The following is a 15822-nucleotide window of genomic DNA, read 5'->3' on the forward strand; positions in this document are numbered from 1 at the left end:
AGTAGACATTAGTCCTGGATACAAGTTTCTTAAGGACTTCAATAAGGGCTTTTCCTCTGCAGTGTCAAGAATGATCCCTATGTACCCTAGCAGATGATGGCAACGGAATTTCCCTGCCTTTGTATCCCCAAGGGTCATTTTATCTTTCTAGGCATTGTGTGTTCTTGGGAGCTTGTGTTGGTAGCATGCTCTGTCCCACAAATTATTACCAGCAGCATTACCAAATTATTGCCAGAAGTACATTAACTTTAATGTACTAGCTGGTGTTTGGCCATATGGGAATAGATTTGTATCCTTATTGTGTTGTGATTGGAATAATTCAGACTTGTCCATGTGATTGTTTATCCATGTCTGTGACTATAGGTGTTGCCAGCAGCTTTATCTTCTTTGCCAGACACCTCCCTTGTTTGGAGTCTAGAATGTTGATCAGAAACTCTAATTCGTTGCTTTTGTGGTTTCCTAACAAACCCCAACTACACCCTGGAAGTGGCTGCACTTCTGTGGTGGAAGCAATATGTCTGTAATTATCAGGTGCATCAAAGCAGTGCTAAAGGGATATTTTTGTTTGTTTCCCTGCCTTATTCCCATAAGTGTTACAGGCACCATAGTTGCCATAGCTTGGGGCTGATGTTACAGACCTTTGCAGGTCTGTAACAGCTCCACAGGGTCTGTGCTGTCTTTTGTGTAGGTCAAGGAAGGGCTGTGAGCTAGTGTGCCTTGACCCTCCTGGGACCTGCCCAGCTCTTAGAAGGCTCCACTTTTTAACAGGTTTTAACACCACTCTGACTGCAGGGACCATGCCAAGGGGGCTGTAGAGATGAGCTGAGTTTAGGGGTTGGGGATTCCTGAAGTTCAGGAGACTCCTGTTTCATAGAGCTCTTCTGTTTTGACTCCTCTAGGTGGTGAAGGTTGGAATAGTGGAACAATCTTCTGCAACATCAGGTAACAAGCATCTTGTGTGTGTTTTCTGCGTTGGTCAGGTGGTGGGAGCCTGACTTCACAGGCTGGAAAATCTTGTTCATTCCAGATGTCTTGGGATTTTGTAAGGTGGGATGGGATTTTATTAGCTCCTGGTTTTGCTGCCTTGACTCCTAGAGGTTGTCAGCAGAAAGAGAGGCCTCTCTTTTTAAAGAGGCCCTTTTTCTTGTTACTTTACAAGGAGCTTCAGGCCAGCTGAAATGCCTACACCCTTGTCCAGGGAAGCTCCACTCATATATGCAAACACCCATTTTTTTCTTATGTTTGTTCTAAATTGAGTGGATTCACTGATGTGGTTATTTGAGGTTCCTGTTCCAAACTATGGTGGCAGTTCATGCCTTTCTCCCTGCACTGGGATCAATTGCCTAAGAAAACCAGTCTCAAATATGTACCTAACGCTGCCAACTCCAGGATAGGCAACAAGTTTGCCAATCTGACCACAAATTTAGACCCATTTTTTTGACAAGGGTGTGCTAAGCTGATGTACACAATACTGCTGGCTTACACACATGGACACGGGGTGGTGCCATATTATCAATGTGAACTTGTTTTTTCCTCCTTCATATGCCCTCCTAGTGAGGAATATTTTTCCTCATCTGTTGAGATTGTTTCTTTTTATTGCTTCACTATTAAACTCAAGATTCCTGTAGCCTGGGTTACACATTGGTTTGTGTGTGGAGGCAGCCCTTCAGTGGGTCACTTCATGCTGCCCCATTCCTTCATTCTTCACTATCCTAAAGGGCCAATATTAAGAGAGATGGTGTTCCCCAGCAGGGATCAATGGGCTAGACTCTGACTGTGCAGGAGGCTCAAAATCAGCTAGGAGAAAACCCTGAGAGAGAAGGTGTCAGGTGGGGAGCCTGGAGGAGTGTGAATGTCTGTGGCTGCCTCTTACCCAAACATAAGAAGTCCCATGGTTTAAGTGTGGAGGCAGTCAGAACTGATGGGCTAGTTGATCTCTGTATTGAGTCTGAACAAACCTGTGCAGCAGGAATGTGGGTGAGAGACTGAGCTCTCCCAGTGTGTGTGCTGGGCTGTGAGACGAACTCAAACAGTGTGACTTCTTTCCTGCAAGGTGACTCTGATGATGCGGCTCCCTCAAGCTCCACTATCCTTTCTTCCACCCCACCTTCCGTGTCTCCTGCTGTGAAAGAAGCCTCCCCCACACCTCCTTCCTCACCATCTGTTACAGGCACCTTCTCATCCTCAAGGTAAAGCATGTTTTGTCTCCCTATGCTTCCCTTGGCTGTCTTATCTGACATATACATGAGGAAAAAGACTGCTAAAGGAAAACCCTTAGCTCTGCCTTCTTCCTCCAAGCACATACTTGAAGTAGTCACCTTTGCCTTTCACTTCTTTTGCCTCTGGAGTGGCTGTATCTTTGCTGGCCAGCAAGGAGCTGAGGCAAATTCATGGACAGCAGATCCTTTAATAGATACTAAAGAGTGAGTCAGGGATGTCCCCTCTAACATCCCTAATCCTGTGGTCATCAAGCTGGGGAGGTCTAAGGAGATGCTCTTCAATTAGAGACTAGGCTCATGTGCTCTTCCTAAACAGCATTTCCCACTGCCCCAGCTGGCCACAGAATGGGGAACCTTTCCTGACCACCCCAGAGAGCCCTGTGGGGACCTTTAACCTTTCACTTCTTTAACTGGCGCGAGAGTTCCTTTTTAACAAGAGGAAATGGAAATGTGGAAGTCCCAGTTTAGCAGGTAACCAGTGACTGGAAGGTGTTAGTGGCTGGTAGTCTGTGCCAGGAGGCCCAGTTCCCCAAGTCCCTCCTATTGGCCCCTGTTGTTTGGTGGCGGGAGAGTCCTGCCTTCCTCAGGCTGTTCCCAGCAGAAGCAGGTGGCTGGCTGAGCAGAGGGCTGGGGGCTGTGCAAGCTCTGGAGACCAGAGATGACTTCTAATGTATGAGTTCTGCTGGACTTTCCAAAGGTGGAAGTGTTTTGGGAGCCTGTACCCACAAGAGCTTAGGCTATTAAAGTTGTGAGCCATGGAAGTGATACATCTGAAGTTTACACCCCAGCTCTAGGAGTCTGTTACTGTTTTGGTTTCATTCTGTGGGGTAAAATAATCAAGAAATTAGGAACTTTAGGTTCAATATTATTCTGTCTCCAGTGATCTGTATATAACAGCACAGTCAAGGAGTGGAGGGTGACCCAGACATGAAAACTACATTTGGCTGAGGATGGAACATAAAAATCTGCCTGGGTATAGCAAACTTTAAGATGTTTTGTCTTTACAACTGAAGTGAGAAATGTGATTCAAAGGAGCCATAAAACCCAAAGCTGCATCTCCAAAACATAATCTGTAAAGAATTTAGCTTCTGAAATAGCCCTGAGAATCTAAAACTGGATTTTGGTGATCCAAAATAAACTCTGCTTTGCTTTCTGGCCTGAACTAAATAAATGTCAAAGCAAAGGAAATTATTTTCTAAGAGGACCTTATGATAGGCCTTCCTTATTTTATCTTGAGAGTTTCTTATTACACTGGCAGAGAGGTGCATGTTTCACTAGAGATAACAGATTAATCATCCTTAGTTACCATTTTTCAAACAGGGGACAGACTGGTAGATACATTAAATTAGATTTTTGCCTAGTACTTGCATATTATTCATCACTCATCATCATTGTGTAGGAAGAAGTATGGATCATCAGCCATAGATCTGCTGAGTGACAAAGCCTTGCTCCACTTGGGGTTAGCTAGTGAGAGGCAGGGACAGGCAAGAGGTGGAATTTCCCAGGCTGCTCATCTTCCCTTTTCTGGCTGAAGAAGGGCTGGCAGCATGTTTTGGTGACACATGTCTGTTACCCCACAGTGCGTGGGAGTTTTCAACAGCAGGTCGTGTCCTGAAATCTGCCATTGTTCAGCAAACATCACAGATCTGGCAGAGCATTCTCCCAGCACTGGAATCCTTCAGCCTGCAGCAGGAATGTGGGGCAGATTGCCCAGTGCCAGCTCTGTTACAAGGACCTGGGGAGAGCAGGGGATCCTGTGTGACCTGATCTGGCACCTGGACAAGAAGGGAAGCAACTGGTGACAGGAAGGGTTCATGAAAACTGGAGATGGAAGTGGGTCAGGGAGGCTGGAATCTGGATGCCTAATGTTCAGGGACCCACCAGCTCTTTGTTTGCCCCAGTTCAGAGATGATTTTGGCAGTGCTGCACCTGGCCAGAGAGATGTAACTCATCAATGCTCAGGAGGCAGTATCCAGCTGCTTACATCCTTTCCTCCCCACTCAACAACTGGGAGTGATCTGGAACACCTCAGGAGTTGCTTTTGCTGGCCAAGCCATTGAACTCAGCATCATGTTAGGAAACTGCTTGTCTGCTCCCTTTCCCACTGCTCATCCTTGTGGCCACTCAGCAGGTCAGTTTGTCTCAGCTCATGGCAGTTCTGTGCTGCCAAGCTAATGTCGCCATCTAACGTGACCCAGGCTACCTCACTGAGTGATGACTTGTGCTTTGGTGATTCTTGGATCTTGCTTCTAAACGTTGCTGCCTGATTTCCCTAAGCGCCAGGCACTTGTCCTCTGACCATCTGGCCAGGAATAGCAGCCACTCTGAAAAAAACAGACTGGGGGAACTCTGCTGAGTGCTGCACAGAAATTACCACCTTCTTTTATTTTCCAGCCAGAGCCAAGGTGCTGAGTTGATGGGCCTGCAGGTGGATTACTGGATTGCAGCACCACCCATAGACAGAAAGAGAGACCCGGAGAAGAAGGACCCTTCCACTACCAAAAACACACTGAAATGCACTTTCCGGTCCCTCCAGGTCAGCAGGTTACCTGCCAGCGGTGAGATTGCCACCACTCCAACCATGTCCATGACAGTTGTGACAAAAGAGAAGAACAAGAAAGGTAAGGTGGACAGACACTGTTGCCAAAGGCCAAGAATACAGTGCTGCTCTCCCTGTTCTGCTGCTCCAGGGCTGCCTGACTTGTCAGTCTTGCATTGCAGCGTTTTAGTCATATTTTTATCCCCAAAATCCTAGTCTGTGTGTCAATGAGAAGGGACTGCATAAGGTGATAGTTTGAAAGGATGGTTCCTCTTTGTTCTGTAAAAAGGGGATGTGTTCACCCTTACAGCTGAATGGCTGAGATTTATAGCTAAAGTGAACAAAGTTGAGGACAGAGCAAGGACATTTGTGACTGGCTGTGCAGAAAGCCAGGAAGTATGCTACTCTGGACAACTTCTGTGTTCCCTCTGAGCCTGCTGAGGCTGAGTTGGGGTGTTGGATTAGGTAAAAGGCAGCTTGTGCCCCGACCACCAGAGTCATGGAAGGCCCTGCAGCCTGTACAGTTCCATGCTCTGGTCTCTCCTCTGCCAGGTGACTGAGTTGCAGACAGAGGAGGGACGTGTGTATCCCATTGTGTTGCAGCACGTGACAGCAGCCCCAGCAGAGACACTTTGCTGGATTTGGTGTGGTGTCCTCATGTTAAAATACCACTGTCACAGCCAGACAAACACTAGTCAGACCTGACAAGCTATTGTTAGGTGTCCATGAAACTACAAGAGGTGTTACTCAAAGCAGGATTGCAGCAGTGTAAGCTCTTCTGTTTTGCCAAGAGTGCTATCACAAAATCACCAAGGCTGGAAAAGACTTATGATCATCAGGTCTAGCCTATGACCTAGCACCACCACATCAGCTAAGTGCCACATCCAGCCTTTCCTTGAACACATCCAATGTGGGACAAAAGGAGACAGAAGAGAAATCTCTCCATGAAAATCCTCATGTTAGGTTTTTCTTGTTTAAACTTCTGCTCTTATACTCATGCCTTCGAGTTTATTTTTCCTTTTAAAAAAGGCATTTTAAATGTCAGTTATTCTGTATTTGCTCCAAGCCTCAGTAAAGTGAAACATACTAGAAATACAGAACAGTTCTGCAAAGGAATGTTTTCAAAGAAGCAGCAAAGCTGCTCCTGTGGAGCCAGTTTGTACCTCTTTAATTGTGCATTTGGACGGTTCTTGGGGAACTAAGAACATTTTCAGCTCTCATAACGCCTTCCCACTCCACCAGCTGCCTATAGCTTGCAGTCCCTCCTGCTCTCCAGGGGTCTCTGCAGCAAACCTGCCTGCACACATGGGCTTGGTGCTGCCTGGAGCAGTGTGCAGTCTGAGGGACTCCTCTTAGGTGGAGCAGCCTCCCGGCAGATCCCTGGGCCCAGCTCAGTGTGCAGGCTGGGGACCACTGCAGGTGCAGCTGTTTTCCTTAGTGTCCCAGCAGGAGTTACCATGAGAAGTGCTGTTTGGGGCCTAGTTATGAGCTGAGAATGCTCAAAATGTCCATGTGCATAGGTGATAGTGCCAAGCACTACACAGCAAAACTCCTGCTAACTTCAGGGAGTTAAAATTAGAGTTAGAATTTTCAGACATGAATGCAAAAACCTAAACAAGTCTTGGTGTAGCTCCCGCGAGTGGCAGAGATTCACCATGTCCCTGTTTGATTTTCTTCCAGTGATGTTTTTGCCCAAGAAAACAAAAGACAAGGAGATTGAGTCAAAGAGCCAGTGTATCGAAGGAATCAGCAGGTTGATTTGCACAGCAAAACATCAGCAGAACATGCTGCGGGGTAAGTGCATCCTGCTGGGCTCTGGGGCAAGGCTTAGCTGCTGGTCTTGTTCTCCAGGCACAGAGCTGTCCTGGTGTCCTGGACCATGCCCTGGAGCCAATGAAATGGGGCTGTTTCTGGGAAATAAGCTTGGATGTGTTCAGTGTTGGGGAATGCTTTAATAGGTTTGGCATTAAGGGAAGTCCTCTGTTACCAAGGAACTCCTCTGAATTAGTTCCCTGGATTGAGGATAAGGGCTGGACTGGGCTCCATTCTCTCATTCTCTGTTTCCCTGGCATATCTGGGAGTTGACAGCAGAGTGGTGAGAGTTTGGTTGCTCCTCCAGGCAGGGCTCTGGCACAGAGGCACATGCCATGGCAGGAGCCCCTACATGCATCCTTCAGGCAGACCTAAAGTGATTGTGAGTGGAGCTGTGCATCCAGCATCAAAAATATCCCTGTAGCCTATTCAGCTGATAATCTCCACCACTGTTAGCTGAAGAGGGATCTGCTTAGGTCACCTCCTTAATCCTGGCACTGTCCTTCAGAGACTGGTGAGCATGAGGGGTGGTCACAGAAAATGTGTCACCTTTTTGGGAGGTCTCCTGGTTAAAAGTGTCAGGAGAGGGGGACTCCATCTCTATAAGAGTGCATTTACCCAAAAAAGAAAATGGAGTGTGTGTAGGAAATTTGAGAAGTCAGATCAGGTGATGCTGAAATCAGCAGCCTGGGGAGCTCCAGTGTCAATGAGCAACGCTGGAACAACAGTTTGAGCTGTTCTTCCTAAACCAGCTCTGCTCCCAAACCTTCCTCCCCTCCTCACAGTGCCAGCAGCGGGGTGGCCAGGCAGAGCAGTGCACTCCAGGTCTCCCTCTGCTGACCGCAGGGAGGTTTCTAGCCAAGCTGTTTTCAGGCTGGCCACTTCCACGTGGTATTTTCTAACTTTCCTCACTTTTTACCTTTCCCTGCAGTCCTGATCGATGGGGTTGAGTGGAACGACGTCAAGTTCTTTCAGCTGGCAGCACAGTGGTCCTCTCATGTCAAGCACTTTCCCATCTGCATATTTGGACACTCCAAATCTAACTTCTAGTCGCACTCGAAGGAGGGACCTTCTGTCCATCCCAGGGACTGCACACCAGGAGCCAGGAATTGCGTGCCAACTCCGACTTGCGTCGCTCTGCCCTCTCCTGCAGAATTAATTACAGATGTGCTTGGAGTACTTTTTGAATTACTTTTTTCTATTAACTCTTACGTTTACTACAAGGGAAGGAAACCTCTTTAAACAAAGGCAAAAAAACACAACAGTCTTAAATGTAGATGTGCTGACAACATGAAGTCGTGGGGGAGTTGGCAGGAGCAGGCAACCTGCCCAAGAACACCTACCACTTACGAGCAGATAGCTGAATAACTGCACTGCTTATTAACCTGAGACCTCATTGGTGTGAGTGGGCTGGGGGAGCTGTGAATCAGCTCTCATGGATTTTGCAGAAGATCATGCACACTGCGGTGCATTTGACGCCCTCCCTCTGTATTTCTAGGAAAAAAAAGATGGTCAGTTTTTCTTCCTGCTTCCAAAGGATGAGAGATCAGCGAGCCTGGAGGGAGTTTAGCTGTCCAGTTTGGAAAAGAAACCACTTGTGTAGCTAGGGAGGTCCAGAGAAGAGATCCCTTTCAGAGCATGGAGTCTGCAGTGGGGACAGGCAGGTGTTTGTGCTGAAGCAAAGCCTGAGGAGGGTTGGGCAGGAACAGGAATTAGGGAAACACTAGGTGTAAGGAAACTTCAGTGTCCCAGGTCTGTGACAATGACCAAGCTGAGCCAGTCACAATGTCCCTGCAGCTGGCTGTGCTGTTGGGAGACACCACATCAGTGGGGTCGCTGCTATTTACATACTCACACCAATTATTTACCTGTCAATAAAACCTCGTCCAGCCTCTAAAGGGAAAGGATTTTTTTTAACAGCTGCAGATTTTTTTAATGCTTTCTAAAAAAAAAAAAAAAAGAAAACAAAACAAAAAATAAAGGTGGGCAGGAGCAGAAATTAAGTTGCCAAAAAAACAAACCCAGGAAGATGAGCTGTTGTCTGTGAAGTGATGCATCACAGGAGTGGCTGGACTGGGAGTCAGCCAGGCACTCTGCATGTCCAGCTGCCTTCCCGTCCATCTGTCAAATGAACTGCACATGTGAGGTAGCATGGGTTGCTTTCTCTATTGCCTTGGTCCTGCCCTGACTGCACTGTGCTCCCCAGAGCTATGGCCATCTCCCTTCTGTATCTCCCCAGGCTGGGTGCAGGCCACCTGGCTTTGGGGCTGCTGCAAGAGTGCGTTTTCACCATGCCCTTGAACCACCCAGGACCTCTCCTCATAGAGACTTGAGAAATGGTAATGAGAATGAAGGATGCTTGGAGGTAGGCAGCCTCCGACCAGTTGCTCTGTAGATGCATGTTGTCCTTCTGCTTTCTGAGTATTCCTGCCCACAGGCATTTCTCTGTGGATTGCATCCCTTCTCTAGCAGGATGTGCTTCTGCCCTGGCGCAGCATTGCATCTGGGTTGAAGCTTTGCTAGGGGTTTCAGTCCCAAGGTGCAGTGGAAGCTGTAGCTGGGATGTGAGAGAGAATGAAGCCAGCTGGGTTCTCTGTCCACCTCAGCAAGACTTCCTGTGAGATGGAGTGGGACTTTTTAGTGGCACTGTTGGCTTGGCTCTGGCTGCACTTGTGTTCACTTTGTAAACCTCACTGCTGCCAGGTGTCAGGATGAGTGGATGTTCTTATAAGGAGAGAGCATGATAAGCTGCAGATGTGTTATTTTGCTCTCCAGGCTTCCCAAGGTGTACCTGGAGGGACTTGGAGCAGGTGGTGCATGGGGCTGAGGGACCTGAGTGTGCTTTCTTTGTGGAAGAACAGACATCTCTGGCATTTTAGGGTAGGGAACTGAACTTTCTGATGGTGTCCTTTTGGGTCCCACCCTTGTGGGCAGGCCAAGCTTTGTAAGCATTTCCAGAAGACACTTCCTGAGGGCAGTAATGTTTTTGAAACTTTTTTTTTACCTCTGTCTGATCCCTTACCCTTGGGTTTTTAAAGGCTTGGAGATTCTGCTTTGCCTTGCTTGGCAGGTCCTGCTCTGTGCATGTCCTGCGTGGGTTGTTTTGGGCAGGGCAGCAGTGGTGTGCTCTGTTAAGCTTTCTCCTGCTGACAGGCAGCGAGGGGTTATTAGGTGAGAGCGTGGTCCCTGCTGGATTCAGTGCCTGTTGCAGCTCATGGCACGGGCTGCTGCACCAACTCTGTTTTCATGAAACTCTTTCCCAGCACAAGCACAACCTACTTGGCCAGGAACTGGGTATTCCCTTCAAACCATGCAGGTGAGGAGGCTGTGGTCCCATGCCTGGTGGCACACTGCTGGGCAGGCTATATTGTCTGGTTGCAATACTTGGTTTCTTTCCACCATCCTGTGGGCAGGCCTGCCTGCTGTCTGCCAACTCTTGGCTGTGGCAGAAGCTCAGCTCTAGTTTGAATGTCAGTGTCCATCAGTTCATGCATTTTTGGTTCACCTGAGCTTGATGCTCTGGGACTGTGTAGTGTTGCCTAGCAGCAGTAGCATGGGAGATGGTGGATAAGCACATCACTTATTTTTCTTTGTTGAGGCTGTTGCATGAAAAAAAGCGCTTTTTAAAGGAAATTAGTCAGTGTGGGTTTTCTTCCTCAAGTCTCACACTGGTGTGACAAAGAGTGGTGGGGCTGGGTGCCAGCGCCAGGAGCTGCACGCAGCCTGGGCAGCCCTTGGTGCTGGAGCTTGTTAGTCATCCACAGGTGAGGTGGTCTGACTGCAATAACTTTGTTTACTGAGGGGTGAAGGGGGAACCATCACTGTGCTCCTCTTTGTATTTCAACCTACTGTAAAGAAACAAATGGTAGCTAGGACAGGACTTTCAGGGTCCTGCCTATCAAATGTGTGTTGCCCTGCTCTACTGTGTGTGTGGGTGTATGTGTGTGTGTTTGTGTGAGACAGAAACACTTCTGCTCCTCGTTTCATGTTGGTTTGTGTTTTGTTCTGACGTTATACAAGCAAATTCACCAGAAAACTTTGTGTGCCTGAGGGCTTGTGTCTCCGCAGGGTTTCTCCCCTGTGGAAAGCTGCTGTTTCTGTGAAATGCCCCTTCCATGCAAGGAAACATCCTGGCTTCTCAGCCTTGTCCTCCAGGAGCCTGGCAGCATCAGGCTGGGCCTGCCTGCAGGCAGCTGTGTGCCCAGGGGGTGGCTGTGGTGTTTCCCAGCCGTGGAGGCAAGGGCTGGCATGCAAGCTTGGTGCTGCTGCTTCCGTCAGTGTTGTGCCTCTGTTGTTTCTCTTGTACCGCGTGGAGTCACTTTGTGCGGCTGTTTCTGTCCCTGACTGGAGGAGAAAGCCATTTCTGCCTCTAAGGTAAATGAGTGTCTAAGTACACACGTGGCTCAGGCTATTTTTGGAAGGTTTTTTGCACCTGGTGACATGTGTGAGTGATGGATTTTGGGTCTCCCAACTTCCCAACAGTTTCCCAGTGGACTGTGCTGTAAGCAAGGCCCACTAGCCGGAGGGATCCCTGCCCAGGAGAGCTGCTGGGGCAGCGATGGGCCTGTGCCCATGGAGCTGCACCAGCCTGGCAGGGTGTGGTGATGGTGTGCAAGTTGGTGAATACCAAAGGATGGCTTAGATCAGAGACAGCACAGCTCTGCTTTCAGCTCTCCAGGGTTTTGGTGAGGAAGGTGCAATTCAAGCAAGGAAATGGTGGCATTATCTCACCTGCCCATGTTGGATGGGGCTTGCTGTGGAGCCACATGTCTGACAGCAAAGGCAGGGGCAGGAGCTGGCAGCATCTGAGCTGATCCCTGGCAGGGAGGTGCTTTGAAGGTGGTGTCCCCCAGGCTCCCTGTCCTATTGTGTCCTACAGCTCCCCCCTGCTCCCCGCAGAGCTCACATCTCCCTTTCCCCTGGCTGTGGCATCTCAAGATGGCTCATTTCTTTTCCAGCTGCTTTTGGGTGAAGGGCCCCTGCTTGTCTCAGAGGTGAGGTCTTATGAAAGGGCTCATTGCTCTGCTGGGCTCTGCCATGCTGACCTAGTTTAACAGCACTGGTGAGCTGATGAAAGATGGAAGGTTTTTGTGGTGTCGTGTTGCACCTTGAGTGCTTCCTGGTCCTGTGGGTTGAGTTTCCCGGAGACAAAGACTAGAGACAAAGGCTGGATCTCGGCCCTGCCAGAGCTCCATCAGGGTTGGCTCTCCTGCAGTGCTAGTGACTTTGTGGGCATTTTGGGTGGCTGTTTCAGCTCAGGGCTGCAGTTTCCATCCGGTTCAATTGTTGCTGTTTACATTTCAGCAGGAACTGCGGAGTCCTCCTTAATTACACAGGAGTTTGGGGAGAGCTGCTGTCTCTGTGGCTGTTTTGCTGCTTTAATTAGCATGTGCTTGTTGCTTTATCCTGCAGACAAGGCAGGGGTAGCAGCTGGGTGATGTCTGGGGTTGGAGGAGATGTTCCTGTTGGCTTTCTATCATCAGACCCTACTGAGAACCACGCTGCCCTGTACTTAACCTGCAGTTTTAGCTAAGACCCCATCCCATTTCTCACCATCAGCATGTGCTGGTGGGAGCACTGAAGTGCTGGTACAGAGGGCATTACACCTGATGCCTCCAAGCTTAAGAAGAAAATCCTGAAGAGGGGCAGCAGGACTGCTGGCTGCCTTCTCCTGCTTGGTGTGCAGGGGCATTGGGAAAGCTGGGATTAAGGCTTTCCCTCCATGCAGTGGTACAGGGCTGGGATCCCTGGAGCTTTTTTGAAGCTAGACTGGATGTAATGCCTCTGTCCTCTTTGTTCAGAGTGTCTCAACCTTGGCAGATAGCTGTGTGGTGACATTTTAGTGTGATGGACTGACTTATCTGGCAAGGTGAAGGCCAGAAAGAAGCAGTAGCAGCTCCCTGAGGTTTCCTAGAGTTTCTTCAGTGGGGTTCTCATGGAAGATGCTTCCAGCGGGGCCAGCTCCTTGCAGCTCCTTGGCTGCTTTTGGACAGACTGGAGAAGAGGACATGCCAATTTGGAAGGCAGCAGGTCATTGGTTTCCTTAAGGAAGAGCACCAGTGTGGGGCCACATCCAGTCAGCTGCTGCTTGGTGCCTTGGCTGGAGGGTTGCCAGAGCATTGCCTGCCTGGTTATGTACGTGCCGTGGCTGCGGGAAGTGCTGTGCTAGGGTGGGTACTGCATGTGCCAGGGCTGCGTGCCACCAGCCTGGTCTGGACTGTGGTGTATGAGGGGACATTACCACTTTGTAGATTCCTGAGTTGTCCATCTGTTTCATTGTTGTATTGTTTGGGTTCTAGTTTTTTTGGGGTTTTTTTATGAAGACAGATTAAATGTAAATAGCATTTTTTTTGGAACAAACTGCAACATGCTCGACCTCGTCAACTATTTTATGGTACTAATGCAACACTAATAAAACTGGACATGAAAGCACACACCCGTCCCTTGAGTTGTGTCTGGGCAAGGGCTGTTGTGGCATGTCTTGGGGCAGTTTTCTCCAGGAGGAGACAGCAGCATGGCTTTCTGGCATGGGGTGGATTTCTTGCATTATTTATCCAGCTGCCCAGCAGCGCTTCCAGGGTTGAGCTGGTGCTTCTGCGCATCCTCTCCAGCACCAAGCCCTGCAGTGAATTTTGTAGCCCTGATGCCTCCTCTGTCAGAGAGACCTGCACATCACCTGCAGCTCCCCAGGGTCTGACAGCCCTCTCTAGCACCTGGTCCTTGTGCCTTGAAGCAAGCAGGGACCAGGCTGGTGACCATTTCTGGTCTGGGTGCTGTGTTGGATGGACACAGTTGTTAGGCTGCTGAGGGGGCTGTCTCAGTGGGGGAAGACTGAGGCTGCAGTATCCTGAAGCTGTATGGGCTCCTGGGAGAGCAGTGGGAGAGACACTGGGGTGGCAAGCATCTGGTCTTGGTGCCATGGAATGGGAAGGCAGAAAGAAGGAAAGAGAAAAGCTAAGCAGCCAGCTGTTTTAAGGCAGAAAGGTGAAGAATTTTTGGGAAATGGGCTCATGGTTGTGGTCCCCAGGATACAGTACATTGGATGCAGCAGTGGGAATGCAGAGCCTGAGCAGCCTGCATCCCTGTGCTCCCCCTGGCCAAGGGTGGGAGTGGGAGGGGTGGCTGCTGATGAAGCATGGAGCTGGAGGCTAAGGGAGTTTCTTACAGCAGGCCAGGCTGCTCTCAAAGCACCAAGGTCTTGATGGATGTTCCAGCCCCTCCCCATGGCATGTCCAGGCTTGCAGGTGTGTTTTATGGCCTGAGCCCTTTGCTGGAGGAGGTGACACAAGTCTTAGACAGGTAGCACTGAGTAAAACTTGCATAACTCCAGGCAGGAGGAATGTATGTAGCTTGGGAGAGGTTAAATTTGGGACTGGGCCTGGCTACTAGCTAGAGGAGGGGAGCACCATGGGGCAGCCAGGGGAGAAATCTGGGTGAAGGCTGTGTTTTGGCATTGTTTTTTAAACAGGTTCAGCTGTGTGGAAGAGGCACAGCCTGAGCTTCACCTTTTTGAGCCTGTGGAGGAGCTTGGCTTGGCTCCTCCAAGTGAGAATTTGGTGCAAGCAGGGGACACTGGGGTGATGGGAAGGCTTGGGAATTGGTGGGAGCAGAGTGTTCTGCACATCACTGGGAAATGTGAGCGAGTTCTCCAGGCTGAGACAAAAGCCCTGGTGGGGCCATGGTCACACTCCTCTGTCTTCTGGAAGGGAGGAAGAGGAAAACAGAGCTGGGTAGATCAGGGCTGGGGTGTGCCAGGTCGCATGCAAAGGCACTAGGGAGCCTCCCTTGCCCAGGTGTGCTGGGACAGGCAGATTTCTGCCAGGCAGCCTTGGGGTGGGCTCTCAAAGCATTGGCATCTTCCTTTCGCAGGTCTTGGCCTCTCTCAGTGGAGATGCACCCTCGCTGCCACGTGAGAGGTGTCAAGCAATGCCCTGTCAGGATGCACAGAAATCCCTCTGGAAGGACTGGGTTTGCCACAGTGGGAGTCAGTGGCGCCCCTGGGAGTGGGGTTTGGTGGCAAGAGGTGGGACACTGCAAGAGCCTGCTCCTTCCCAGGCTGTGGCCAGTGGTGCCAGCTCCCCTCCCTACCATTGCTCAACGCTCCAGCAGTGACCGCAGCTATTGCTTAACCTGGAAAAGAAACAGCAGGGAAGTTCTGACACGGTTTTGTGACTATCATTCAAAAAAACAGTTTAGCATCTGGAAAAAGCAGCCAGCGCCACGTGACCAGCCGCTGCTTTGTGTGCAGCTACCGAGTGCCCCATGATGCGATTTGTAAACATTTATTCTGGATAATTTTTCTGTGTCCTACCGAATCGTTTTCCGCTCTGCAGAACTGTTGCCGAAGCAGCCTGGGGACAGCCAGCCCGCACACCCCACCGCGTCCCCGACGGCGGTGCCGGCTGCACTTCCCGGATGGATCAGAAAGGAGGAAATATTGCAGTGCTGCCCCCTGGCACATCGCGCTTTTTTGGCTGACCGGTTTTCTCCCCCAGAAGGGCCTTCCTCACTCAGCCGTGATCCCTGCACGTATTGGAAATACGAAAGCAGCACCCCGTGCACTACTAGGATTCGAGGACTATCAGATTTGGGTGTTGTTTTTATTTCTAACAAGCGAAGCAAATTTTAACGAAAGCCCTCTTTCTCAAATGGATGCATTTAGGCAGATGTAAAGGGTTTTGGGAGATGTTGTGTAGCTGTTTTGGGACCTTGCAACAAGCAGGGTTGAGAGCACAGGCAGTGGCTGTGTCCAGCCTTAGTAAAGTGTGTGACTGTTCTGTACTGTCAGCCACTTAAGGGTTTCATGACAGGTATTTTTGGTAGTCACAACCTGTCTGACTGTGAGGGGTCCAGGACTGATACCCGGCGTGGATAACACCAGGTGATTCTTCACCTGGAGGTGAGGCGTGAGCGTAGATGTCCTGCTGTGCACAGAGGCCAGTGGCACCCCACATCCACCTCTGGTGACCACTGAAGGTGTAGCTCTTTATTGGGACTCACCGTCCGGCCTTGCCCACGCACATGGAGTTCTGGGGGGATGGTTGGTCGCCTGCTCTGCTGTGAGTTGTCAGTCCTCACTGCAGGACCTGCTGTAAAGGCGTGATGTACCAAAACCTGAGAGTTTCTTGGAGTATTTTTTTGGTGTCAGCTTGTCAGTTCCTGTAAGAGAAGAAATGGCAGTGGCACTGTGTGAATTTTGCAGAGCAAGCTGGAGGCAACAACTGTTCAATACCCTGTAACTGCTGTAGAGCT

The 15822-nt window shown here is 49.8% G+C and overlaps 2 protein-coding genes across 3 annotated transcripts in view; both read left to right on the plus strand.

The window, feature by feature from the left end:
- Window positions 1–13002, plus strand: part of PACS2 (phosphofurin acidic cluster sorting protein 2) — a 78941-nt gene extending 65939 nt beyond the window's left edge. For both annotated transcript variants that reach the window (XM_051625272.1, XM_051625271.1), the window contains 5 exons: window positions 900–942; window positions 2054–2189; window positions 4614–4840; window positions 6439–6552; window positions 7502–13002. In XM_051625272.1, coding sequence (XP_051481232.1) covers window positions 900–942; window positions 2054–2189; window positions 4614–4840; window positions 6439–6552; window positions 7502–7620 — 639 coding nt within the window. In that variant the 3' untranslated portion in view covers window positions 7621–13002. The remainder of the gene's footprint in view (window positions 1–899; window positions 943–2053; window positions 2190–4613; window positions 4841–6438; window positions 6553–7501) is intronic.
- The window catches only part of MTA1 (metastasis associated 1), a 240216-nt gene that overhangs the window by 138564 nt on the left and 85830 nt on the right, over window positions 1–15822 (plus strand). The window lies entirely within an intron of this gene.

This window comes from Apus apus, chromosome 7, assembly GCF_020740795.1.
Source record: "Apus apus isolate bApuApu2 chromosome 7, bApuApu2.pri.cur, whole genome shotgun sequence".
Lineage (NCBI taxonomy): Eukaryota > Metazoa > Chordata > Aves > Apodiformes > Apodidae > Apus > Apus apus.